At 34.1% G+C, this 22,747-nt stretch overlaps 1 protein-coding gene and 1 pseudogene across 7 annotated transcripts in view; one reads left to right on the forward strand and one right to left on the reverse strand.

The window, feature by feature from the left end:
* The window catches only part of KANSL1L (KAT8 regulatory NSL complex subunit 1 like), a 133,838-nt gene that overhangs the window by 75,983 nt on the left and 35,108 nt on the right, over positions 1–22,747 (reverse strand). For all 7 annotated transcript variants that reach the window (XM_040476113.1, XM_040476114.1, XM_040476116.1 and 4 more), the window contains 3 exons: positions 17,846–17,987; positions 9,057–9,254; positions 4,913–5,034 (listed from right to left, as the gene is read on the reverse strand). In XM_040476113.1, the coding sequence (XP_040332047.1) occupies positions 4,913–5,034; positions 9,057–9,254; positions 17,846–17,987 (462 nt within the window). The remainder of the gene's footprint in view (positions 1–4,912; positions 5,035–9,056; positions 9,255–17,845; positions 17,988–22,747) is intronic.
* Positions 19,929–21,386, forward strand: LOC121031007 (60S ribosomal protein L26-like; annotated as a pseudogene).

Below are 22,747 nucleotides of genomic sequence, written 5' to 3' on the forward strand. Positions count from 1 at the left end.
GCTGAAGTCGGACGCTTAACCGACTGCGCCACCCAGGCGCCCCATCATTCACTAATTTCTCATTTTCTTTTCAACGTTTTTTTTTTTTTAATTTTTTTTAATTTTGGGACAGAGAGAGACAGAGCATGAACGGGGGAGGGGCAGAGAGAGAGGGAGACACAGAATCGGAAACAGGCTCCAGGCTCTGAGCCATCAGCCCAGAGCCTGACGCGGGGCTCGAACTCATGGACCGCGAGATCGTGACCTGGCTGAAGTCGGACGCCTAACCGACTGCGCCACCCAGGCGCCCCTCGTTTTCAAAATACCTAATAAAATATTCTTATTCAATCCAACAATTCCACCTCTGGATATATGTCCAAAAAAATTAAAAAGCAAGGACTCAAATGAAAATGAAAAAAAAAAAAAAAAAGGCAAGGACTCAAACACATATTTCTATACTCATGTTCATAGCAGCATTATTCCCAATAGCCAAAAGGTGCAAGCAACCCATATGTTCACCCAGAGATCAATGGACTAAAAAAAAGTATTCTATACATAAAATAGAATATTATTCAATCTTAAAAAGGGAATGTTGACACATGTCACAATATGGATGAATCTTGATGACCTTATGCTAAATGAAATCACCCAGTCACAAAAGGACAAATACTGTAGGACTACATGAGATATCCAAAGTAGTCGAATTCACAGAGACACAAAGCAGAGTGGTGGTTGCCAAGGAATGGAAAGAAGGAAGAATGGGATGTTACTGTTTAATGGGTATGGAGTTTCAGTTCAGAAAGACGAAAAAAAAGTTCTGGAGATGGATGATGGTGATTGTTGCACAACAATGAATGTACTTAACTGCCATTAAACATAAAAATGGTTGCAATGGTAAATTCTATGTTGTATACATTTTATTAGGATTTTATTTTTTAATTATTTTTAATGTTTATTTTTGAGACAGAGAGAGAGAGAGACAGAGACCGAGACAGAGTGTGAGCTGGGGAGGGGCAGAGAGAGAGGGAGACACAGAATCCCAAGCAGGATCCAGGCTCTGTCTGAGCTGTCAGCATAGAGCCCGACACAGGGCTCGAACTCACAGACCTCGAGATCACAACCTGAGCTGAAGTTGGATGCTTAACTGACTGAGCCACCCAGGTGCCCCTGTTTTATCAGGATTTTAAAAGTTCTTATTCAAATGATTAATTTTCTTACCTTCGCATTTACTGAAATACATAAAATGAATAGTATTTATATGCTCAAAAGGGACATCTTCAGAAAGTACTTTCTAGTTAAGTGTCAAGTTTGAATAACATTAAACTAATTAAGTCCTTATTCGTGAAAACCTTTGAGTTTTAAAGATTTTTTTTTTCACATTTTACATGTGAAGAAAAAAATAACAACAATGCTGAAAAGTGACAAAGATGTAAGAACTAAATTTAGGCCTCATTCGGCATTTATTTACTTCCAGGATCAAAAGGCTCATAAATAGATAAATTTCACCTTCCTTCAATACAGATATCTTTAAACCAAAGTTTTTTCATATATTACTGTAATATAAAATTGTGTGTCCAATTAATTTTCTAAATCTATGGTAATATTCTCAAATGTGAGTACTAAAATAATCTGTTAAATTTATAGAATTTCACGATTATGCATTTGCTTATTTTATAAAAAGTTCAATTACAGACTGCTTTTAAATTCTTACTAGTTCTACAAATATCAGTTAAGTATTTTTTGCAATATAGCTAAAGGGTTAACAAAAAAAAAGAAAACAACTTAGAAACCACAAAACATCATTCTCCAGGGGTAGGCTGTTCATGCTACAAAAAAAGGAGGCGGGGCAGAAAGGGAAATGAAGAGAAATGTCTGGTCAATGTCTATCCAAACCTTTACCTAACTCCTATAGCTCCCTTTGCCACTCTTGGCTAGTCACTTTATATAAACAACTGTGACTTCATCCATTTTAATCTCTGTCATGCCACTCTCTAGGAACACATGTATTTCCACCTGTTTAAAGGCCCCTCCATAACTTTATGATATGTATTCCTATGGTTACCATCTCTAGCTCTTTTCCTTCATTTTAATAAAGATACTTACATTTCTTCCATTTTAAAAACAAAATACCTTTCTTGACCTTGTACATCCATTTTATTTTGGCCTTTAGAGCAAGCAATTTTGAAAATGTAACCTTGACTCCATTGTACTTCATCTCCAATTCTCTTACTAGCTCACGCTTGTCTCTCTCCATCATGCCACTACACTGCTTGTGCTAAGGTCTCAATTTGTAACTGACAAAGCCAAGAGACATTTTTTAGTACCTCCCTTTGGCATGTGAGACAACAATCACAAACCCTCAAAACTTTCTACTTTTCCTTCAGAGTTATTACTCTGTTATCTGCAATATGTTCCAGTTTCTGTGTTCCTGGTTAAATAGACTTGTATATTATGGTATATATTTATCACAAACAGAATTTTTACAAAAAATTTAATGAAACCAGAAGTATCCCCCAAATCTTTTGTTTCACACAGCAGTTTGCTGGTTATGTGGTAACAAAGCACTTAAAAACAGTTAATAAACTTAAACATAAATTATACATTTTAAACAAAATCTCTAATATTCTAAATTTGCTTACCTTCTCTTTAAATGAAAGGTGGCTATATTACATTTTCTAGCAAATGTTATAAAATCTTTTCTTCACAAGAAATGTATTTTGACAACAAATGTGAGAATGCTTTTTGAAAGGAACTCATGTTATATAGAAAGCATTTTGAAAAAATGCTGATTATTGCCAAAAATAAATGAATTAGTAAAATTAATAAAACTAATGAAAACACTTACATATCAGCATACTTCAAAAAGTTGGAGAGCAAACTTTAATCTGGTCTTAAATCTATCGGGGCACCTGGGTGGCGCAGTCGGTTAAGCGTCCGACTTCAGCCAGGTCACGGTCTCGCGGTCCGTGAGTTCGAGCCCCGCGTCGGGCTCTGGCCTGATGGCTGAGAGCCTGGAGCCTGTTTCTGATTCTGTGTCTCCCTCTCTCTCTGCCCCTCCCCCGTTCATGCTCTGTCTCTCTCTGTCCCAAAAATAAATAAACGTTGAAAAAAAAAAATTTAAATCTATCAAACAAAGAATTTAAGTAGATTTTGAACCTATTATAAACTTTTTTTTTCCTTTTTTTTAGTTTTCCCCCCAGGCCCCTTCCTAAACTTTCAAAAACAAACTTTCCAATTAATTTGTAGGAATAAATACCTGAGATCAGGAAAGATAGCAATTACTAGCAGATGTCAACAAGAACCTCTGAACTATTAGTAGACAGAATTGAAAAAGTATCATGATTTAGTAAATAAAGCCCATGTTATACCTCTTTCATTTGGAACCATGTTATCTTTATGAGCTATCTTTTCAACTATGACAGCTATTAAAATCAAATATTCAAACAACTTCACACAATTCCTTTATTATTACATATTTTAAATTATTATGTTTCACCTATGAGACTGCAAGTTAGCTAAAAGTGGAGACTGTCTTCTTCATCTTTGTAACCTAGAACTTTGACTATATGACATACAGCAAATAATTATGCAATATGCTGTGTGAATGAATAATGAAAAATATAGGCAAGTACATTAAAATGAAAATATGTACACACATGCATATTTATGTAATAGTGTAATACCTGGTTAGGTAAACAAGTGTTACCTAAAATGGGCATGGCCACAAATCACAATGTTTGCACACCAATTTAATGGTATTTAATGGCTCAACTTGTAATTATGACTTTTTGTTTGTGTAATTATGACTTCCTTAATTAGCATATGTTTTCATAAATGAAGATATCAGAGTTGTCCTACACAATATGTGAGAATCTGCTTTCAAAGTGAATCATCAGTGATATAAAGAATGAATATATAAAATCAACAAAAATAAAGTGAAACCAACAGAAGAACTTTTTCCGTAACACAACAATGAATAAAAGACTCAGCACAAATGAAATAGTGAAAGTATCAAAACTTAGATTTTCAAAATAACAAATTAGAAATAAAACCCAAATAACACTATATTTAAGACTCAGTTTATATCCACTAATCTCATTAAGAATGTGAGAGCTACTCTGAATCATTTTTACCATGGTACAAATGTTTCTTTCATGCCATATTAAACAAAATTTAACAATAAATCATATAATTATTAATATAAATATTTCCCAATACTAAATTATACTCAGTCCTCTATGGTAGTTAAAGGAGCCCACATTACAATTTTATTTAAAAAAATTAGATGTTCACACAAAATAATATTCTATTAGCATCTTTAATTCTAATTGAATCTTCAAAAGAGAAAAATAAGGAAAATAAGAGAACAAAAGCTGTTCCCAAAAAAGAATTATGATCCCATTTATATGTAATTGTGTATCTGCTGATAAACGTAATAAATTGCTAATGATTACAAGAATTTTTATATTAACTACATTCAGAAAAAATTTTTTTCCTTATAAAAGCTGAGATACAGATTAAGTGAAACTTAAACTGAATTTTGCGGATGAAATCTATCCATCTTCTGTGTCCAAAATATATCTAGCGTCTTTTTTCTTAAAATGCATTGAAAAGGCCATATAGAGCTACAGAATAGAAAATGTACAAAATGGAACGTGTGTTAAAGCAGTACTTCTTTAACAAAGGGTATCACAGTTTTTCTTTTTCAGAAACATTAAACATCCTGGAAAACTTTCTCCCTCGTTCTAAGGTTTACAGTAATCTTAATTATGTAAGTTTGATGCTATCTAAAAACGTATCCATGTTCTATTGATTGTACTCTAATAGTGCTTAAGAAGAAAAAAGCAGCTATACTACTTAAAAGATCAAAAATAAAATAAAATAAAATCACCAAAGTCAAATTTAGAAACCAAACTATCTCACTGATACCTACCTCCTGGAAATGCCATTCGCTAGACATTTATGGCTACAGGATTTGGAGGATAGGGGTGATGAAGTTGGGGACAAGTTGAGAGGGGCAATCAGACTGTTGATGATTTCCGTCAACTGTGCACTCTGCAAGAAAACAAGTAACCTTTTACTACTGCTAAGCAAGACGTGAGTTAAGTCTCACACCTTTAGCACCTACTAAATGCTTGACTTTTCATGAAACAAGTAAATGCTTGTATTTTAGTAAATATTTTAATCTCCAAAGATGATTTATGTCACTATTAATTTTTCCATTTATTATAAGTATGTTCACATTTTAAAGTAGTCCTTTACCATATCCATTTTTGTTACAGGTCATTTATCTACTCATCCTATCCTCTTAAAACATTTGAATTTAGCTAATAGCATCTACAAAATATTTCCTTTGAGGCAGCCAAGTTAATAATAACAAAGTCATAGCTATAATTTATGAAGTGCCTACTATGTGCCAGGCACTATACAAAGCACTAAACAGATTATTTCTAATCTTTACAATTAACCTGCAAAGTAATTAGTATTAGAACTACTGATATTGGGGCGCCTGGGTGGCGCAGTCGGTTAAGCGTCTGACTTCAGCCAGGTCACGATCTCGCGGTCCGTGAGTTCGAGCCCCGCGTCAGGCTCTGGGCTGATGGCTCAGAGCCTGGAGCCTGTTTCCGATTCTGTGTCTCCCTCTCTCTCTGCCCCTCCCCCGTTCATGCTCTGTCTCTCTCTGTCCCAAAAATAAATAAACGTTGAAAAAAAAATTTAAAAAAAAAAGAACTACTGATATTACTATTAAAATCAACTACAGCCTGAGGAAATTGAAACTTGAGCAAGGATTATAAAGTTGGTAAGAAATTCAGGCTTGAATCCAATGCCACACTGTTTCTCAATATTTTTCCTAATTCAAAAATATCAGGGTTTTTTTTAGGTACTCCAAATTTTCATTGACCCTTACTCCAAATTTAAATACACATATTTGTAATATGTAATAAATATTAAATTATCCTAAAACAATAACCTACAACAATTACAATAAACATAGGCCACGTCAGTGGAAACAGTACATTTCTACAGAAGAATGACAACTATTTTCATTACATATGTAATCTGTGTTTATTGTAGAAAAAGGGAAAGTATAGAGGGGCTTAAAAAGGGAAAAGAAATTCTCTTGCATTCATATTTCACAGAGTAAAAACACTGCTAATATCTTGGTATATATCCATCCCTCTAGACTAAGTTTTCTGAGTATATGTGAGTAAATACAACACGCATACACACACACACACACACACACACACACAGTTCTAATTTAATCGTGTCACATCAATTTTGTAAAACCTGGTTTTCTCACTTACTAATGTATGATTTTATTGTTTTAAATATGTAGACCTGTGTCACCATTTTTATTAACTGAAAGATATTCCATTATAAAATAGAGGGGCACATAAAATAATTATTTTAAATTTTTCATTTGTATGAAACTAATAACATACTATTAGAAATAATGAAACTAAAGAATATAATAGAACTAAATCTAATATTTGAATTCTTCAAAAAATCTTTGAAAAGGACCCTGAAAATTTTTTACCATTTATTTTCTTAAAAAGTAATACATACCAAATGACTTCATTTTAAAAATTATCACTCATTTTTCAATTAAAGCTCATTTTCAAAATCAGTACAAATTCAGTCTTTATCCACTTGGTAAGCATTCATTAGTTTAGTCATACAAAGAAATTTATAAAGTATCCCATATTTTCCAGTCCAAAACACTGATACACTCTTTTCAATGTTCCACTGCCAAAAATATCATTAAAAATCTTCTAAGCCCCTGGAGGTAACCGGTTAGGTACGTGTGAATAATTGGCTCAAAAGAACATTATAACAACCAACTCAATCCAGCCCGATAAAAATCACAAATATCTAAGTCCATGTTTGGGATAAGAAATTCATAATAAAAATGAGAAAAAAGTAAAATTAGGAGAGGCATAATTTAAACTCTTAAGATAAAAACTAATCAACTCAAAGTTAAAACACTTACTAGCTATTGGATAACAAGGTTTTTAATGTAAATACACCAGTTTGAAATTTAAATTACCTAAAGTTCTAAAATAAAGTTACCTTTTAATTTATGAATAAAATACATTATCTAATAATGCAAGTATACATTAATATTATAGACCAGTAAGTTGCTTTTTAAAACTCATATCAGTGTACAACTTAATAGTGCCTTTAGTATTTTAATTGCCAACTCTTTCATTGTTTTGAGATACATAAATAAATTTTGTTTGGGAAGCGAACATTTCTCTAATAAAATTAATTCAGGTAAGTCATCAATACCGGATCTATATTCAAGGTCCACTATAGTCAACAAACAGTTATATACCAACAGGTTATCTTAAGAAAAATGTGTGTAGTATCAGGGTTGCCAGGCCTGCCACTTAATTCTCATCCCTCTTCAGCAGCATTTGTAAACAATTTTTTAATTGACTACGAAAACATTATTAGCATATGTTTCAAGAGCAAATGACCTGTTCATAGGCAATTTACTAATGACCTCTACAAGAGATTGCTGGTGTCCCTTTCTGTATCCTTTTGCTCTACTCTTCCTATACCTAAAGCCATTACCATTGTTCTCACAACTCCCGGTTCCCTTCTCTTCCAAAGCCTCTGGCACTCCTGTCAGCAATGGGACCAAAAATAAACATGTGATACCCAGGGTCAACTTCATGGGTGAGCAACCTGAGCAGTCACACAAGGCTGCACTCAGAAGGGTGCCATGCTTGCTTAATGCCCTGCTGCTACTGACTTAAAACTCTTCAAAATTGTTTTTAACAAAGAGCTATGTGATTTCATTTCTCACTAGACCCTGTAAATTAGCCCATTCTGATATTAATAACTCAGGTCTAACAAAACAAATCGGTGCTAACAAGGAGAAAAAAAATATTAAAAGAATCTCTTTTCAAAGGATAAATAATGAACTACAGGTAAAAAAAAAATAAAAACAAAAACAAAAAAAACAGAAGACCTGACTGACCAAGCAAGTACATTATTCTGGAGTGAGAAATAATTAGGGCCAAACTGAAAGGGTAGTGATCCTATGGGATGAGAGAGAAAAGAGAGTAAAGTAGGAACATAAGCAACACTACTGAAAACACCACCTATCTGGTAAAGTGCATTCCAATTTAATATCAGATGATTATAAAATAACTTTCTGAATTACAAAATAGTCATAAAAGTAGTTTGATTATGCAATTCTGCAATTAAGGAAAACTCCAGGCAACTGTAAATGCAACAAACATGGGGGAAGAGGCGTTGCACCATACCCTGATTTACCGGAAATAAAATAGTAGTAACCTAATACTAAATTATTTCACAATATATGTCAGAAAAACTTAGAAAAATTAGATGTGGGCAGGCATGAATCCACATTATCCACTGGAGCAAGGTAATCATGCAGCTGTGATCCCAACTGGGTAGATTCCAGCAGATTCAGATCAGCTGCAAGTTAACAAACTCCTAGAAAGTCAGGTTTGTTCAAAAGCCACCAATGTCTAAATAAAAATAAATGGTATGATTTTAAAGGATAGATACAGGAAAAAATAATTAGACTTCTAGAGTCAACCATAATAGAATTTAAATAACAGGAAAGGCTTTAGAATCAAAGTAATTTGTTAGGGGCTAATTTGCCATTTATTTACATGACCTTTTTTAAATAAAGGAACTCATATTCTGATATCTTTCATTAAAAATCTCTATCAATAAATTGATCAAACAACTATTCAGATTCAGATCTATTAAGTGGTATCACTCCTCTTTCCCCAGGAAAGAAAAGTCCAATGATGAGCAATTTTGTTAGAAAAAAAGATTTTCCAATCCTTGCATAAATGAGTTATCCTATGGCTATGTACTAATACTTTGTATACAATATGTAAATAATCTTAATTCTATCAATATTATAAGAGAGACCAGTCACATACTAAATATTTTAACTATATTTAATGTCAAATGGCAAACTTTAATAACCAAGATCCCAAGCAGACACACAGGTTTATTTGAAGAGTTCATAAAATTGATTAAAAGTCATTTCGTGCCACTCCCATCTTACTCTTACTTCACATTACCTGTTTTTCTATGTTGCGAAGAAGAAGTGTAGGACTACTTGGTGACATTTCAAAATCTTGTTCTGGTAAAGGATCTTGACTCTCTTGGGGAATCTGGGGATTCCCTGTCGTATTTAATGAAGCCGCTTGGTCAGCAAATTGTATTTGTTTTTTCAGAATGTCTTTTGGAAGCTGACATTCTTCTAGGATCACTATCCCCTAGGCAAACAGCAATTAAAGAGTTGAAATGAAAACAAACTGACTGCTAAATCAATTTTAATGTTACAATGCACATGAAACCATGCTTCTCATTATTGCTTGGAAATCAGAAAGCACACTTGAAAGTACAGTCTAACTGTAAAAACTGGGCTGATTTAAAACATGTGTAGCTAAAATAAAATGTATGTCTTAAGGGTTAGGTTTGTGAAATATTGTCATAAATTGTATACATGCAATTATTTTTCCTTGTATTGGTTTTAGTTATTAGCAGTAAAAAGCATGACACATTTAAAATAAAGGCTTATACATAGAATGTGAATATTTCACGCTGAAATTTGGAACACTTCCTGATACAGTCTTCGAGTATTTTGGTAGCTAGCATTTCCATTTGAGTTTTATATTTGAGTACTCCCAGCTTCATAAATTAAAGTACCAAACTTACAAGCATCCAAACAACATTCTGACTTTGTACTAACTTCTTTCCGAGCACTCTAAGGAGTTCCAACTCTGCTGCTGCCAGCAAGCAACAAAGGGCAGGACTGCACTATTGAGAAAAAGTACTCTCGAGGCCACACTAGTGCTTACTAGGTAGATGAGTTAATAATACAGGCACAAGTTTTCAACTGTGCTGCGGTATTTTCTGAAATGTAAGAAACTAGAAGAGTAGGGATCTAGCTGCCTCTGTCCTCCCTGCCTACCATTCACACACACACGTATACTTACTCACAACTGGCTTGCTAAATATTCTCCCATATTCCCCAGATTCTTCACTCCAACTGTTCTCACCCTTAGGCCCCTCAATGGCAATGAAGACAAAGAGAAAGGGCAAAAAGAATGCACAGAGATGATCTCAACAGTTTCATAATCAGTTCTCACCGTAAAACTTTTTCCCTCCCTACCGCTTCTACCACTTCCCCCCCTGCAAAGAATAATATATATTTTCACATAATGTATAAATGTGTGTGTATATGGTTGTATATATGTATACTTGTATATTAATGGTTGTATACACACACACACAAATAAACACACACACACACACACATAATGTGGTTGTTTTGCAAAATGCAAATAAGCTCCTAATAGGCTAGTTAGATAAGTATTAAATGGCTATGTGGCTGAAATATTCTTGTAATGAAAAGCCAACTAAAACACTAATATAAGTACAGTAGTTCATGATAGAAATTAAAAAAAAAACTGTATAGGCCAGCTTATATCATGTATAAGTGCTATTTATAGGATGGAAACAGCCTATAAGTTACGATGTTATATATGGATAGTTTCAATTTACACCTTAATTTGGAGCATATATCACTGTAGCATGAACACATTCAGGTATGGTATCAAACATACATTTTATTATTTTGTAGCAATATATTACCACTGATGTGTGGTAAAAGTAACAAGTAGGTTATTATCATTATTTTTAAACTACACTTCCAACAGTGCTAGTAACTTTTACAAAGAGAAGGAGATCCAGTTGTTGATCCCATCTCAATAACTATTGTCCTAGAATGCACAGATATGGCTATCAAGAAATCTGAAGAAATATATTTTTGAAAAATTTTTGTTTCATTTGATATTTTTAAAGTTAAAGTAGACTTGATAGAGGATCATCAATCTCAAAAGCTCTTGACTGAAAGTATCTGAAATGTCATTCAAAATTTGTAAAAGCGTCTCACCAGATTTTTCAACAGTATCTGCTTGTAAAACAAATACAAATTTTCATCATATCAATGTAGCTATAATTCCCATTGGTTTGATTATTTTATGAGCCAGGCTGCTGTGAATTAGCCTGTTTTCATAACCCTAACTAATAATCTTGTACATATGGAAAAACTGATCCTGAATTTCAAAAGATCAATTTTTGAACCTTTAGAATACTACCTATTTAGAAGTAGGAAACTTGCTACAATTAGTTCAATGAAAAGTAATATTTTAAAAATTCAACCAGGAAGACATCTGTAATAAGGTCATAATCTATTGTTTTCCCCCTTAAACTGTTGCCCTGGACAAAACTCTCACAATGGCCGAGAATAGAGTAAAAAGGGAAGAAGATTATATCCTTTGAAGACACTACAGAGATAGTTTCAGTTCTTAAAAATCAGGAAAAGAATACAGGTATGTTGGGTCACCATGAGGTACACTTAAATATCTTAAAATTTTATTTGTCAATCATACCTGAATAAAGCTGAATTTTTAAAAAACTCAGAAAAAGAATAGTCTAATCATAGAGAAAACAAGGTAAATAACAAAGATATGAAATGTTTTAGTGGGATGAGTTGCAATGACTCAGACCCATGAAAACTCTAGCATAAGATGAAAGCAAGTCAACCTCACCAGAAGACAACTATTCCTGATATGAACACTTAAAGAGATCCTTACCCAGCAACTAGGTTTAGTGAAAAAATAATTAATTGCTTCAACATCATCATCAGTATTTATATAAAGTCATGAAAGCTAAGATTTTTTAAAAATTTAAATGAAAAATTTTAAATACACAAAATTACAACGTAAAATATAGATAACAAACGAAATCTAAAAGAGAAAACATTTAATATAGGCTAACCAACTTCTCAACCAAGAAAAACTATTTTAATTTTTTTCTGAAAGTGATGAGAAGCTACTGTCTTAGTGAAAGCTGAAGCAAAGAAAAGGAGAAACATGGAAGTTGTAATGTGTTGACAAAGTGTTGGAAGAACAAGGAAGGAATGTTGCTAACATGTGCTTTCTTCTTTCTAAAAATTTAGCAAAAGTTAGACTACCCCCAGTGTGTCAAAGAAGAGGCAAATGGCAGCTTAAAGACCTAAAATGTGGGGCGCCTGGGTGGCTCAGTCGGTTGGGCGTCCAACTTCGGCTCAGGTGGTGATCTTGCAGTCCGTGAGTTCAAGGCCTGCATCGGGCTCTGTGCTGACAGCTCAGAGCCTGGAGCCTGTTTCAGATTCTGGGTCTCCCTTTCTCTGACCCTCCCCCGTTCATGCTCTGTCTCTCTCTGTCTCAAAAATAAATAAAAGTTAAAAAAAAAAAAAAAAGACCTAAAATGTTTAGATCTACTAGTAGATCTCAGTGTTTCCTGCCCTGTTTAAACAGGATATTTACAAAAGAACATCTCTAGATCTCTTTCCCCTCCCCTTATCTCCAATTTAACTAAGAAAGGATTTTTTTTCACTTTCAAGGTAAGTTAAATAGAAAGTTCCTTCAAAATAACTTAGCCACATGCTTCTCAATTTTTTAATTACAGTAATTCAAGAAGCCAGAAGAGCAAAGAAAGTGCAGTTTTCTCTATTCAGTATAATAATTTAACTACACTACACATACATAAGCAACTACACACCTTGATTTCCAAGAAATGTAAGAAGAAACTATTAAAAGAAATATTGTAGTGACTTTTCCATAAAGTAAACATAACGTGATCCTTAAGAAAACAAAGGGCCAGATACACATCTAGCCTGAACTAAGAAAAATATAAATTATTAGTGGGAAGTTTAGATTTCTTCCCTAAAAATAATTTATCCCAATAGATGACATAATCAAAATTTAAAAATGTTTAAACAAGTATATAGCACTGTTTAGAACACACAAAACATTAAAACACCAATGAACCAGACTATGTAGATTCAAGTATGAAACTTAGTAATCAATTTTACTAGGAATCTACTTTCTTGGAAATTTCCTAATCGGTTTAAACTTGACTTGTTCTGAGAACTCTATTTACTATAAAAATGCCTGTGATATTATTTCCTTTAAAGAAAATGATCAGAAAGGATAAATTATCTGGTAATCTGAAAGAATTGGGAAATTACTGAAGGTTTCGGTGAAGACAGTTAAGAAACAGTAACGACTTCCATCAGGAAACTATTCTTGAAGAAAATTCTCCCAAATCCAACAGAGAGAACAGGTAAGCCTAAGGGTTTAAAGTCTATCCTCCTATTCACCTTCCTACAGACAATCGACAAATTATGCAAGGAATTCAATAACATTCATTCATTCATTCCTAGTTTCCTCTCCCATCCTTGTGCAACTCATACTTTCTGCTCCTTTGAATTTTCATTCTACTTTGTAAATTCCAAAACATATCATGTTGTTTCATACCATCAGACCTTCAAGGAATGCCCTTTTCCAGTTCCATTGGTTCAAGCAAACTATTTATCCTCCAAAACCATACTGAGGCATCACCTCTTTGCTGATGTTTTCTCTGACCTGCTAACCCCTAAATAAGAGTTATGCATTCTCTCTATGGCACTTCTATATCTTATTAAAAACATGTATCAGTGAACATATTACCTTATATTGCAATTAATTATTTACATGGTCTCTCTCCCCTACCAGAATGTAAACTCACGATAGTACCTAAAACTTACTAATCTTTATTTACATACAGACTCTTGGTACCGTTGGGCTAACCATGTCGTTAAGAGCTCTGATTCCTTTCCTTCTCAGCTTTTTCTTTTCAGACCAAAAACCATCAACCTTACAATATTATCTCCATAATGTCCACAGTTTCACTATGTAGAATACAGTTTCCCATAAAAACAAAGCTACAAAGAGATATTTAGCAATATTTAAATTAAATAGTACTTGATGGGATTGTATAAGAACTCCTCATATTATTATTTCAATGGAAAAATATACTTTGAGTTCCAAGCAAAAGCCTGTAATTTTGGGGGGAAAATTTTGGTTGGAATTAAAATAACATTTATATGTGTAATCATTTGTGTAATTTCACCCCCATTTGACCTCAACCCTAAAAATTTAAGAACTCTGTGCGTTTTGTTCTTCACTGTGTACCTTAAGCACACATTACGCTAATAAGTGTATGTGAAAGCAAAGATGGGAAAGAATGAAGGAAAGGCAGAGGGAAGGCAGAAGATAAGACAGGATGGAGAGATGAATGAATTTTATTTAAAAACTGATACAGGGGCGCCTGGGTGACTCAGTCAGTTAAGCATCCAACTTCAGCTCAGCTCATGCTCTCACGGTGCGTGAGTTCAAGCCCCACATCAGGCTTTCTGCTGTCAATGTAGAGCCTGCTTCGGATCCTACCCCCCACCCCCCCACCACCCCTACCCCTCTTGTTCTTGCACTCTCTCTTTCTCACGAATAAACATTAAAAAATAAGTTAAAAATAAATTTTTTAAAAAATAACAAAAAGTAAAAATTGATACAATAACATAGCTTTAACTGCCATTTCTACTAAAGTAACTCCAAATCTGTATCTTCCTATAAACTTGCCTTTTCCAATAACTCATATTTCCAAGTCTTTCAGGACATCTCAACATGAGTTATCTGATAGAACTTTAAAGTCAATGTGTGAGAAAGTTTACTTTTATCAATTTTCCTATAAAACAAGCACTTTTCTCCAATAACTAATGGGGGAAGAGATAATGGTGATGGTTATGCAACTACCTATTTGTCAAAATTCAGTGAATTGCTAAAAATGTGTCTTCTGAGAACAGATAAATAGAAATAAATCCATAATTAGACACCTATTGGTAAAAACATGTAGACCATCAAATATACAAAAACAGCTTTTAAGTTACCAGATAGACTGCTCAGCAGAAAACAGTGAAATAGGATCTTTAAAGGATGAAGGGAAAAGAACCATCATATAAGAATTTTATATCAACCTGAAGTATCATTGATGAGTGAGGGTAAAATGAAGGTACTTTGAGATAGAAGCCACTAAAGAATGTATTTCAGCAAAATGTAAACCGAGAGAAAAGGGAATGTAGCAGAGACTACAACAATCTATATTCATTTTCCCCTTTTTTTTAGAACCAAACTCCACACCTACTGGATTTTTAGCTATGCCTACAACTTCTCATTGTAAGACTGTACTGTTCACCTTTCCCTGCTACATATCTAGCTGCAGCCATGTGCCTAAATCTAGGCAATGAATGTGGGACAAAGTAGTGCAATTTCCAAGTCACCTCCAACTTGAAAACAAACAATGCTGCACTTCTCTTCTCACTTCCCAAGGGCCAGAATGAGGAGGTGACCACAACCCTGTTTAATAGTGCCATCATCACTACTCTAGAGGATAGCAGAGCAGCAAGACAGAAAAGACCACAGCCTGTATTCACTCCCTCGGTTATGAAGTGTTATGTATTGCATAAAGCTGCGATATTTCTCAGTTTCTTTGCTACAGCAGCTTAATCTGTAAACTAGCTTTATAGGGAGAACACAAAAGAAAAGTAAGCACATTTTTAATAAAATTAGTTAGAAACAGAATTAATTACCGACCGTAAAAAAGCAACTACATTGAGTAGACATATGCAATGAGTAGTTAAATAACATTAGAATCCATGTTTTAAGTAAAAATATGAAATACTGAGTACTTTTAGTCATTGTTAGGATTATTTATAGTTAAGTATGTTAAAAATTGGGAGTAATAACAAAGAATAAACCTGTACTGAATAGCTTTTAAACCAGCATAGAGAAAAGAAAGGAATGAAGCAAATTCTACCAATCCAAAAAGGTGAAAAAACAAGATATAGGGTGTCTTGAACCTGGGTGGCTGAGTGAGTTGAGAGCCCAACTCTTGATTTTAGCTTAGGTCAGGATCTCACGGTTCATGGGTTCAAGCTCCTAGTCAGGCTCTGTGCTGACAGCTGACAGTGTGGAGCCTGCTTAGGATTGTCTCTTTCCCTCTCTCCCTGCCCTTCCCCTGCTGGCACATGTGCTCTCATGAACTCTCTCTCTCTCAATATAAATAAATACACTTAAAAAAAAAAAAGAAAGAAAACAAGATATAAATACAAAGAGAGGAGAATAAGGGCAAATAAAAAATAAAAACCAGAGTTGGTTTTTTAAAAAAAATTTTTAACGTTTATTTATTTTTGAGAGAGACAGATAGAGTATGAGCTGGAGAGGGGCAGAGAGAGAGGGAGACACAGAATCGAGCTATCAGCACAGAGCCCAACGTGGGGCTCAAACTAACAAACCATGAGAACATGACCTGAAGCAAAGTTGGCCACTTAACCCACTGAGCCACCCAGGCACCCCAGAGTCAATTTTTTAAATCTAGCTATTTATAGTTTATAAAAAGAAACACCTAGAATTATCAAAAATTTGTATCTACCAAGCAGCATTACTTCAAAATGTAAGAGGCAAAAACTAACAATTACCAGAAGAAACTGAAGAATTCACAATGAGAAATTTTAACAAATCTATATCATTAATGGAAAGATATAGAGGTATAAAGATATGGCAGATATAGAAAGTTAACAAATTAACAAAGAATTCTATAATGAACACACAAAGAACATGCATTCTTTTCTATTATATATATATATTAAAATTGGAAAAAAACCACAACATGAGAGATGTGTAATATTCATAATTGACCACATTAGTCTCCAAAATTTAAAAATAATTCACGAACACATACCTCTACCAACTACCCTCCCCCCAAAAAAAGAGTGAATGCAAAAAATAAGTTAATTCTTAGACAGAAAACATTTGATGGTCAATTACACTGAGGTCCAAATCTCTATAGTAAAGAACAGTTAGATTAAAACAGTAATAAAATAATATTTCATACTCATTACACTGGAAAAATTAAGAGGTTAAAAATTATGAAATGTTGGCAAGGATGTGAAGAAATATGAGGTCTCATGCACTGCCATTGGGAAAATTCATTACCCAATCACATCAGTAAGTACAGGAAAGCTGAAGATAGCCAGGCCTAAGATCCAGCATTTCCACTTTTAGGCATATACCAAGAACTCTTTTTTGTTCACAAAAAACACATAGAAGACAGTCATTACAGTATTGTTTTTACTGGCATAAAATAAACAATGTATATGTCTATCAATAGAAAACAGGAGAAGAGATAAAACATTCCATTGTACTCATACAATTCCATCACATTCATACAATTAAATAACATGCAGGATCTATAAAATGTAAAATTTATGCTGAGCAAAAACAAGCAGGTCACAAAAGAGTTTGTAGTATATATATCATTTATATAGACTTTAAAAACAGAAAACTTGGGGTGCCTGGGTGGCTCAGGTGGTTAAGCATCTGACTTCGGCTCAGGTCATGATACCATGGTTCATGAGTTAGAGCCCCGCATCGGGCTGTGTGCTGACAGCTTGGAGCCTGGAGCCTGCTTCAGATTCTGTGTCTCCCTTTCTCTCTCTCTGCCCCCACCCCAGCTTGTGTTTTTTTTCTCTCTCTCTCTCATAAACAAAATTTTTTTAAATAAATAAATAATTTAAAAAACATGGAAAATAGTAGTTGTAGACACAGACATCTATGTGCCAATAATATAAAAACATACACAAAAATAATAAATATCAAAACATGTTGGAGTCAAAATATTGGCTACAGTGGCATGGGGAAAGAGAATGGGATCAGGAAGGACTATCAGGACCTCAACTGAAAAGTATCTCAAGTAGCTGAACTGCTCATCGCGGTAAATAAAAAGGCATGATAGTGATAGCTTCAACTTATAGCAACTGACATATCAAAAATGTTAATATTAACTACATTTTTATAAAGTCTTATAATAATTACTTTGTGTGGAGAGATGAGAAACTAAAACAGTAATAATATTTTTAAAAATACAAGAATACAGACAATACCTTGGAGGCACGAATCTGCCTGTGAACATCCGTTAGCTGTTGGATTTTGTATTCTAGCTCTGAAATCTGGGCTTGAAGCCATGTCCATCGGCTGCCAACTCTTGCTCTGTCTACAAGCCACTTCCATTCAGTACTACAGTTACTGTGAATAAGACAAACACTGTTAGTCAAGGCACAAAGGCAATCAAATTTTCACAGACTAAATAAATTCCTCGACTCCTGTCATATAATCCCCAATTCCTTTATAAAACATCTAATTACATGCAAGAATCACATATCAACTTATCAAAGAAAAAGCTTTAACTTCCTTATCTTTCTATCCCAATGAATGCTTGCTTTTATTATTACATACCCAGTAATAAGATCATCTCTTCTGTTACTTAATACTTTATTAATGCACAAGGGCTGAAACAGGAGTGGGCCAGCAAAGGAAAGGAAACAGGAATGATACTAATAACACATAAAAACTTACATGAAGTTTTTATATGTAAACAGAAGTACTAGAAGTACAGTCATTTGAACTGTGCTAGATCTAAATCTATGTAACAAATGTAACAAACCACAGCAATTTTATTATATGCAATTTTCATTCACTAAAACAGTGGTCATTGTTAGCTAAATACCTAAACTCAATTTAAATATATTGTCAAAAAATACCAAAAATATGCCCTATATTTCAAATAAGCCTACCAAATACATAAGTCCTGGGATGTTTATTAAGGTTAACAGTGTGTTAAAACCTGATTCTCAGGATTCAGAGACCAAAGATAATAAGGAATTTATATAAAAGGGGCGTCTGGGTGGCTCAGTCGGTTAAGCGTCTAACTCTTGGGTTTCAGCTCACGTCATGATCTCACTATGTGAGTTTGAGTCCCACGTCAGGCTCTAAGCTGGCAGTGTAGAGTCTGCTTGGAATTCTCTCTTCTCTCTCTGCCCCTCCCCTACTCCTTGTCTCTCAAAAATAAATATATGAACATTTTTTTTTTTTAATTACATAAAGACTTTCTTTCAGGCATATTTGAAAATAAGGGTTGAACCCTAACTCCTCTACCTTTGAGCAAGGGCACTGCCCTAACCGATAGTTTGTGAGATTACAGTTAATTGTCTTTATGAAAATATTCCAACTAGAAAACAATTATTTGGGATTAGACTAATTAGGAGCTTCAGATTGCAAAGGAAAACATGACAGAAATTGAAGATATACATGAAAAGCAATAAATAATGGCAGAATACAAACTTTATGAAAATTGCTTAAAAATTCCATTTACAGTCAAAACTCATAGAATGTACAACACCAAGAGTGAATCCTAACATAAAGAACTAACTGATAACAATTTGTTCACGTACGTTCATAGACTGTTACAAATGAACTACGCTGGTTTGCCGTGTATTGATAGTGGGGGAGGTTCTGTCAGTGTAGGGATGGGGGTATATGGGAACTCTCTGCATTTTCTGCTCAAATTTTCTGTGAACCTAAAACTGCTCTAAAAAAATAAAGTTTATTAATTTTTACATATTTAACCATAATTGAATTGAATGTCTTCCATACACACTTTAACCAGAGTAAATATTTCTTTTAAAGATCATTTGTTAGGATGCCTGGCTGGCTTGGTTGGTAAAGTGTGCTATTTTTGATCTCAGGGTTGTGAGTTTGAGCCCCATGTTGGGTGTGGAGATTAAAGTCTTTAAAAATAATAAAAATAAAATTAAGCAAATAAAAGATCATTTGTTGTGATGAGTGTGTCATATGTAAGTGCTAAATCACTAAACTGTATATCTGAAACTAATATTACACTGTATGGTAACTAACTGGAATTTAAATAAAAACTTAAAAAGAGGGGCAGCTGGATGGCTCAGTCAGCTAAGCATCTGACTGTTGGTTTTGGCTCAGGTTACAATCTTACAGTTGATGAGTTTGAGCCCTGTACTGGGCTCTGTGCTAATAATGCAGAGCCTGCTTGGGATTCTGTCTCTCTGTCTCTCTCTGTCCCTTCTCCACTCATTCTCAGTCTCTCTCAAAATAAATAAGCTAAAAACAATAAATAACTTAAAAATAAATTATCATTTGTTGTCAGAGAAACAATACAATCATTACAACTTTACTATATAGAATATATTTATTATAACAGGATTTTACATTAAATTAATGTTCCTAAAGAGCTATTTTTGTTAAGATTCCAACTGCATACAATATGATTGAGGAGACCTTCATATAAGTTAGGAATTCTCTTGGTATCATTATTTATGCAGTTTGTAGTCATTATTCTGCTTCTGTAAATGACACCCTTTTAAATCATATTTTCATAATTATTAAAACAATAAAAGAGAATGTCTATTCAAAATAATATTTATATAGAGGCACCTGGCTGGTTCAGTTGGAGGAGCATGCGACGCTTGATCTTGGGTCGTGAGTTCGAGCCCCACGTTGAGTGTAGAGATTACTTAAATAAATAAATTTTAAAATATATAACATTAGCTCTTCCCTTTTGCAGCCATTGATGAAGCACCAGCAGCCAAAATGAAGTTCAATCCCTTTGTGACTTCCGACAGAAGCAAAAATTGCAAAAGGCATTTCAATGCATCTTCCCACATTCACAGGAAGATTATGTCTTCCCTTCTCTCCAAAGAGCTGAGACAGAAGTACAAGTTTCGATCCATGCCCATCCAAAAGGATGATGAAGTACAGGATGTGTGAGGACACTACAAAGGTCAGGAAATTGAAAAAGTAGTTCAGGTTTATGGGAAGAAATACATCATCTACACTGAATGAGTACAGTGAGAGAAGGCAAACGGCACACCTGTCCAGGTGGGCATCATCCTAGCAAGGTGGTTATCAGTAGACTAAAAGTGGACAAAGATCACAAAAAGATCCTTGAACATAAAGCCAAGTCTCGCCAAGTAGGAAAGGAAAATGGCAAATTAGAAGGAAGAAGCAACTGAGAAGATACAGGAATAAAGTAATCTTATATACAACTTTAAATAAAAAATGTTAAAATGAAAAAAAATTAAAATAGATACGAATATCTATTATTCACAGATAATAATACTAACTGCCAATCATAAAATTAGTGAGAAAAGCAAGGGCCATGGCATGTAGCACTTGTACAGGTAATCGTAAAGTGTTGGATTTTATGAAAAAAGGAAGTTATTAGCAAGGCAGTAACAAAAAAATTTTTTCCCTAAGCACTCTGGCTACTAGGTAGAGAAAGCATGATAGTGGGATATGAAAGGTAATAAGGAAATCAATTAGATACAACTATAGTAAACTGTGTGTGGTACAGATAATTGTGATCTCTATGTATTTCACTTAGGTTGGATCCATGTAACTAGCTTTGACCAATAGGCTGTGGGCAAAAGTGATATTGTCATTTCCAGTCCACCAGACAACCTTCAAAGCCACTACTGCAGACAGTATAGCTACAAGATGTGTTGGTTGGGGATCACAACCCAAACCACATTAGATTTTATGCACGCCACAGTAAACCTTGGCTGTGTTTAAACTACTGAGATTAGAAGGTTAATTCGTTACTTGAGAGCCTATTCTGACTAAAACACTGAATAGGGGCGCCTGGGTGGCGCAGTCGGTTGGGCATCCGACTTCAACCAGGTCACGATCTCGCGGTCCGTGAGTTCTAGCCCCGCGTCGGGCTCTGGGCTGATGGCTCAGAGCCTGGAGCCTGTTTCCGATTCTGTGTCTCCCTCTCTCTCTGCCCCTCGCCTGTTCATGCTCTGTCTCTCTCTGTCCCAAAAATAAATAAACGTTGAAAAAAAAAATTAAAAAAAAAAATAAAAAAATAAAACACTGAATAAAAAATGAAAATGGCATGAACCAATAAGGGAATGGAAGATAAAGAAGAGATGAAGATAAGAGGATGGATTCAAGGTTCATTTTAAAGCTGAAAGGACTTGCAGAGTATGGTTTGGGAATAAGCATGGGGAAATCAAAGACGATCTTAAATATTCCTTCATTAAATTTAGTTCCAGTTGAAAATTTCCCTATAACACACAATTTTGTTTGGTTGTCAAACTCACGATTAGCTAAAAAAGAAAAAAAATATGGGTGGAGTTCATGTTATTGTACTTCTAGTAAAAATATTCTGATAGGGAAGTTGTTTATAAAAATTATGTTTGGGGCACCTGGGCGGCTCAGTCAGTTAAGTGTCTGACTTCAGCTCAGGTCATGGTCATCAGTTCATCATGATGGTCAGGTCAGTTCATCAGTTCGAGCCCCACACTGAGCTGTCTGCTGTCAGCACAGAGTACGCTTCGGATACTCTGCCCCTCTCTTTCTCTCTGCCCTCCCCCCCAACTTGTGTATGCTCCCTCTCTCTCTCAAAAATAAACAAACATTGGGGGTAGTGGGTCAAAAATAAATAAATAAGTAAATAAATAAACATTAAAAATTATGTTTATGTTCACACACTATATTAAATTATATTAACACAAAAAATAGTAATATCAGATCAAATTTACGTAAACTAAATAATCCTGGGACTTGTAATACATGAAATGAATTTTCTATAAAAGATACCTTATCCTTTATTTTTTTGGAAAGTCAATCAAATTTTATAGGATAAAAAAAACAATAATTTATCCAAAAGTTTATGTCAGTAGTCAAAATGGGATATGATTTATGGCAAATTTCAACTGAACTAGAATTAAGTATGAGATTATCAGCTTACATGATGGCTGATCACATATAACCACATTGAAATAATACAGAGATCCATGGGTTTAGATGCACATTTTGGAAAGAGACAGATACCTTATCCTATATTTTAATAGGACCTAATAAAATCTGTTTGGTATGGTTAAAAATGACAAAAAAGCTTTACCACCAAAAATGTTCCCTTGTTTAAAAACATATCTTTCTAAAAAATAATTATGGTTGTAAACATGTTA

Source organism: Herpailurus yagouaroundi, unplaced genomic scaffold (assembly GCF_014898765.1).
Source record: "Herpailurus yagouaroundi ecotype Mexico unplaced genomic scaffold, PumYag 140, whole genome shotgun sequence".
NCBI classification, from domain to species: Eukaryota; Metazoa; Chordata; class Mammalia; order Carnivora; family Felidae; genus Herpailurus; species Herpailurus yagouaroundi.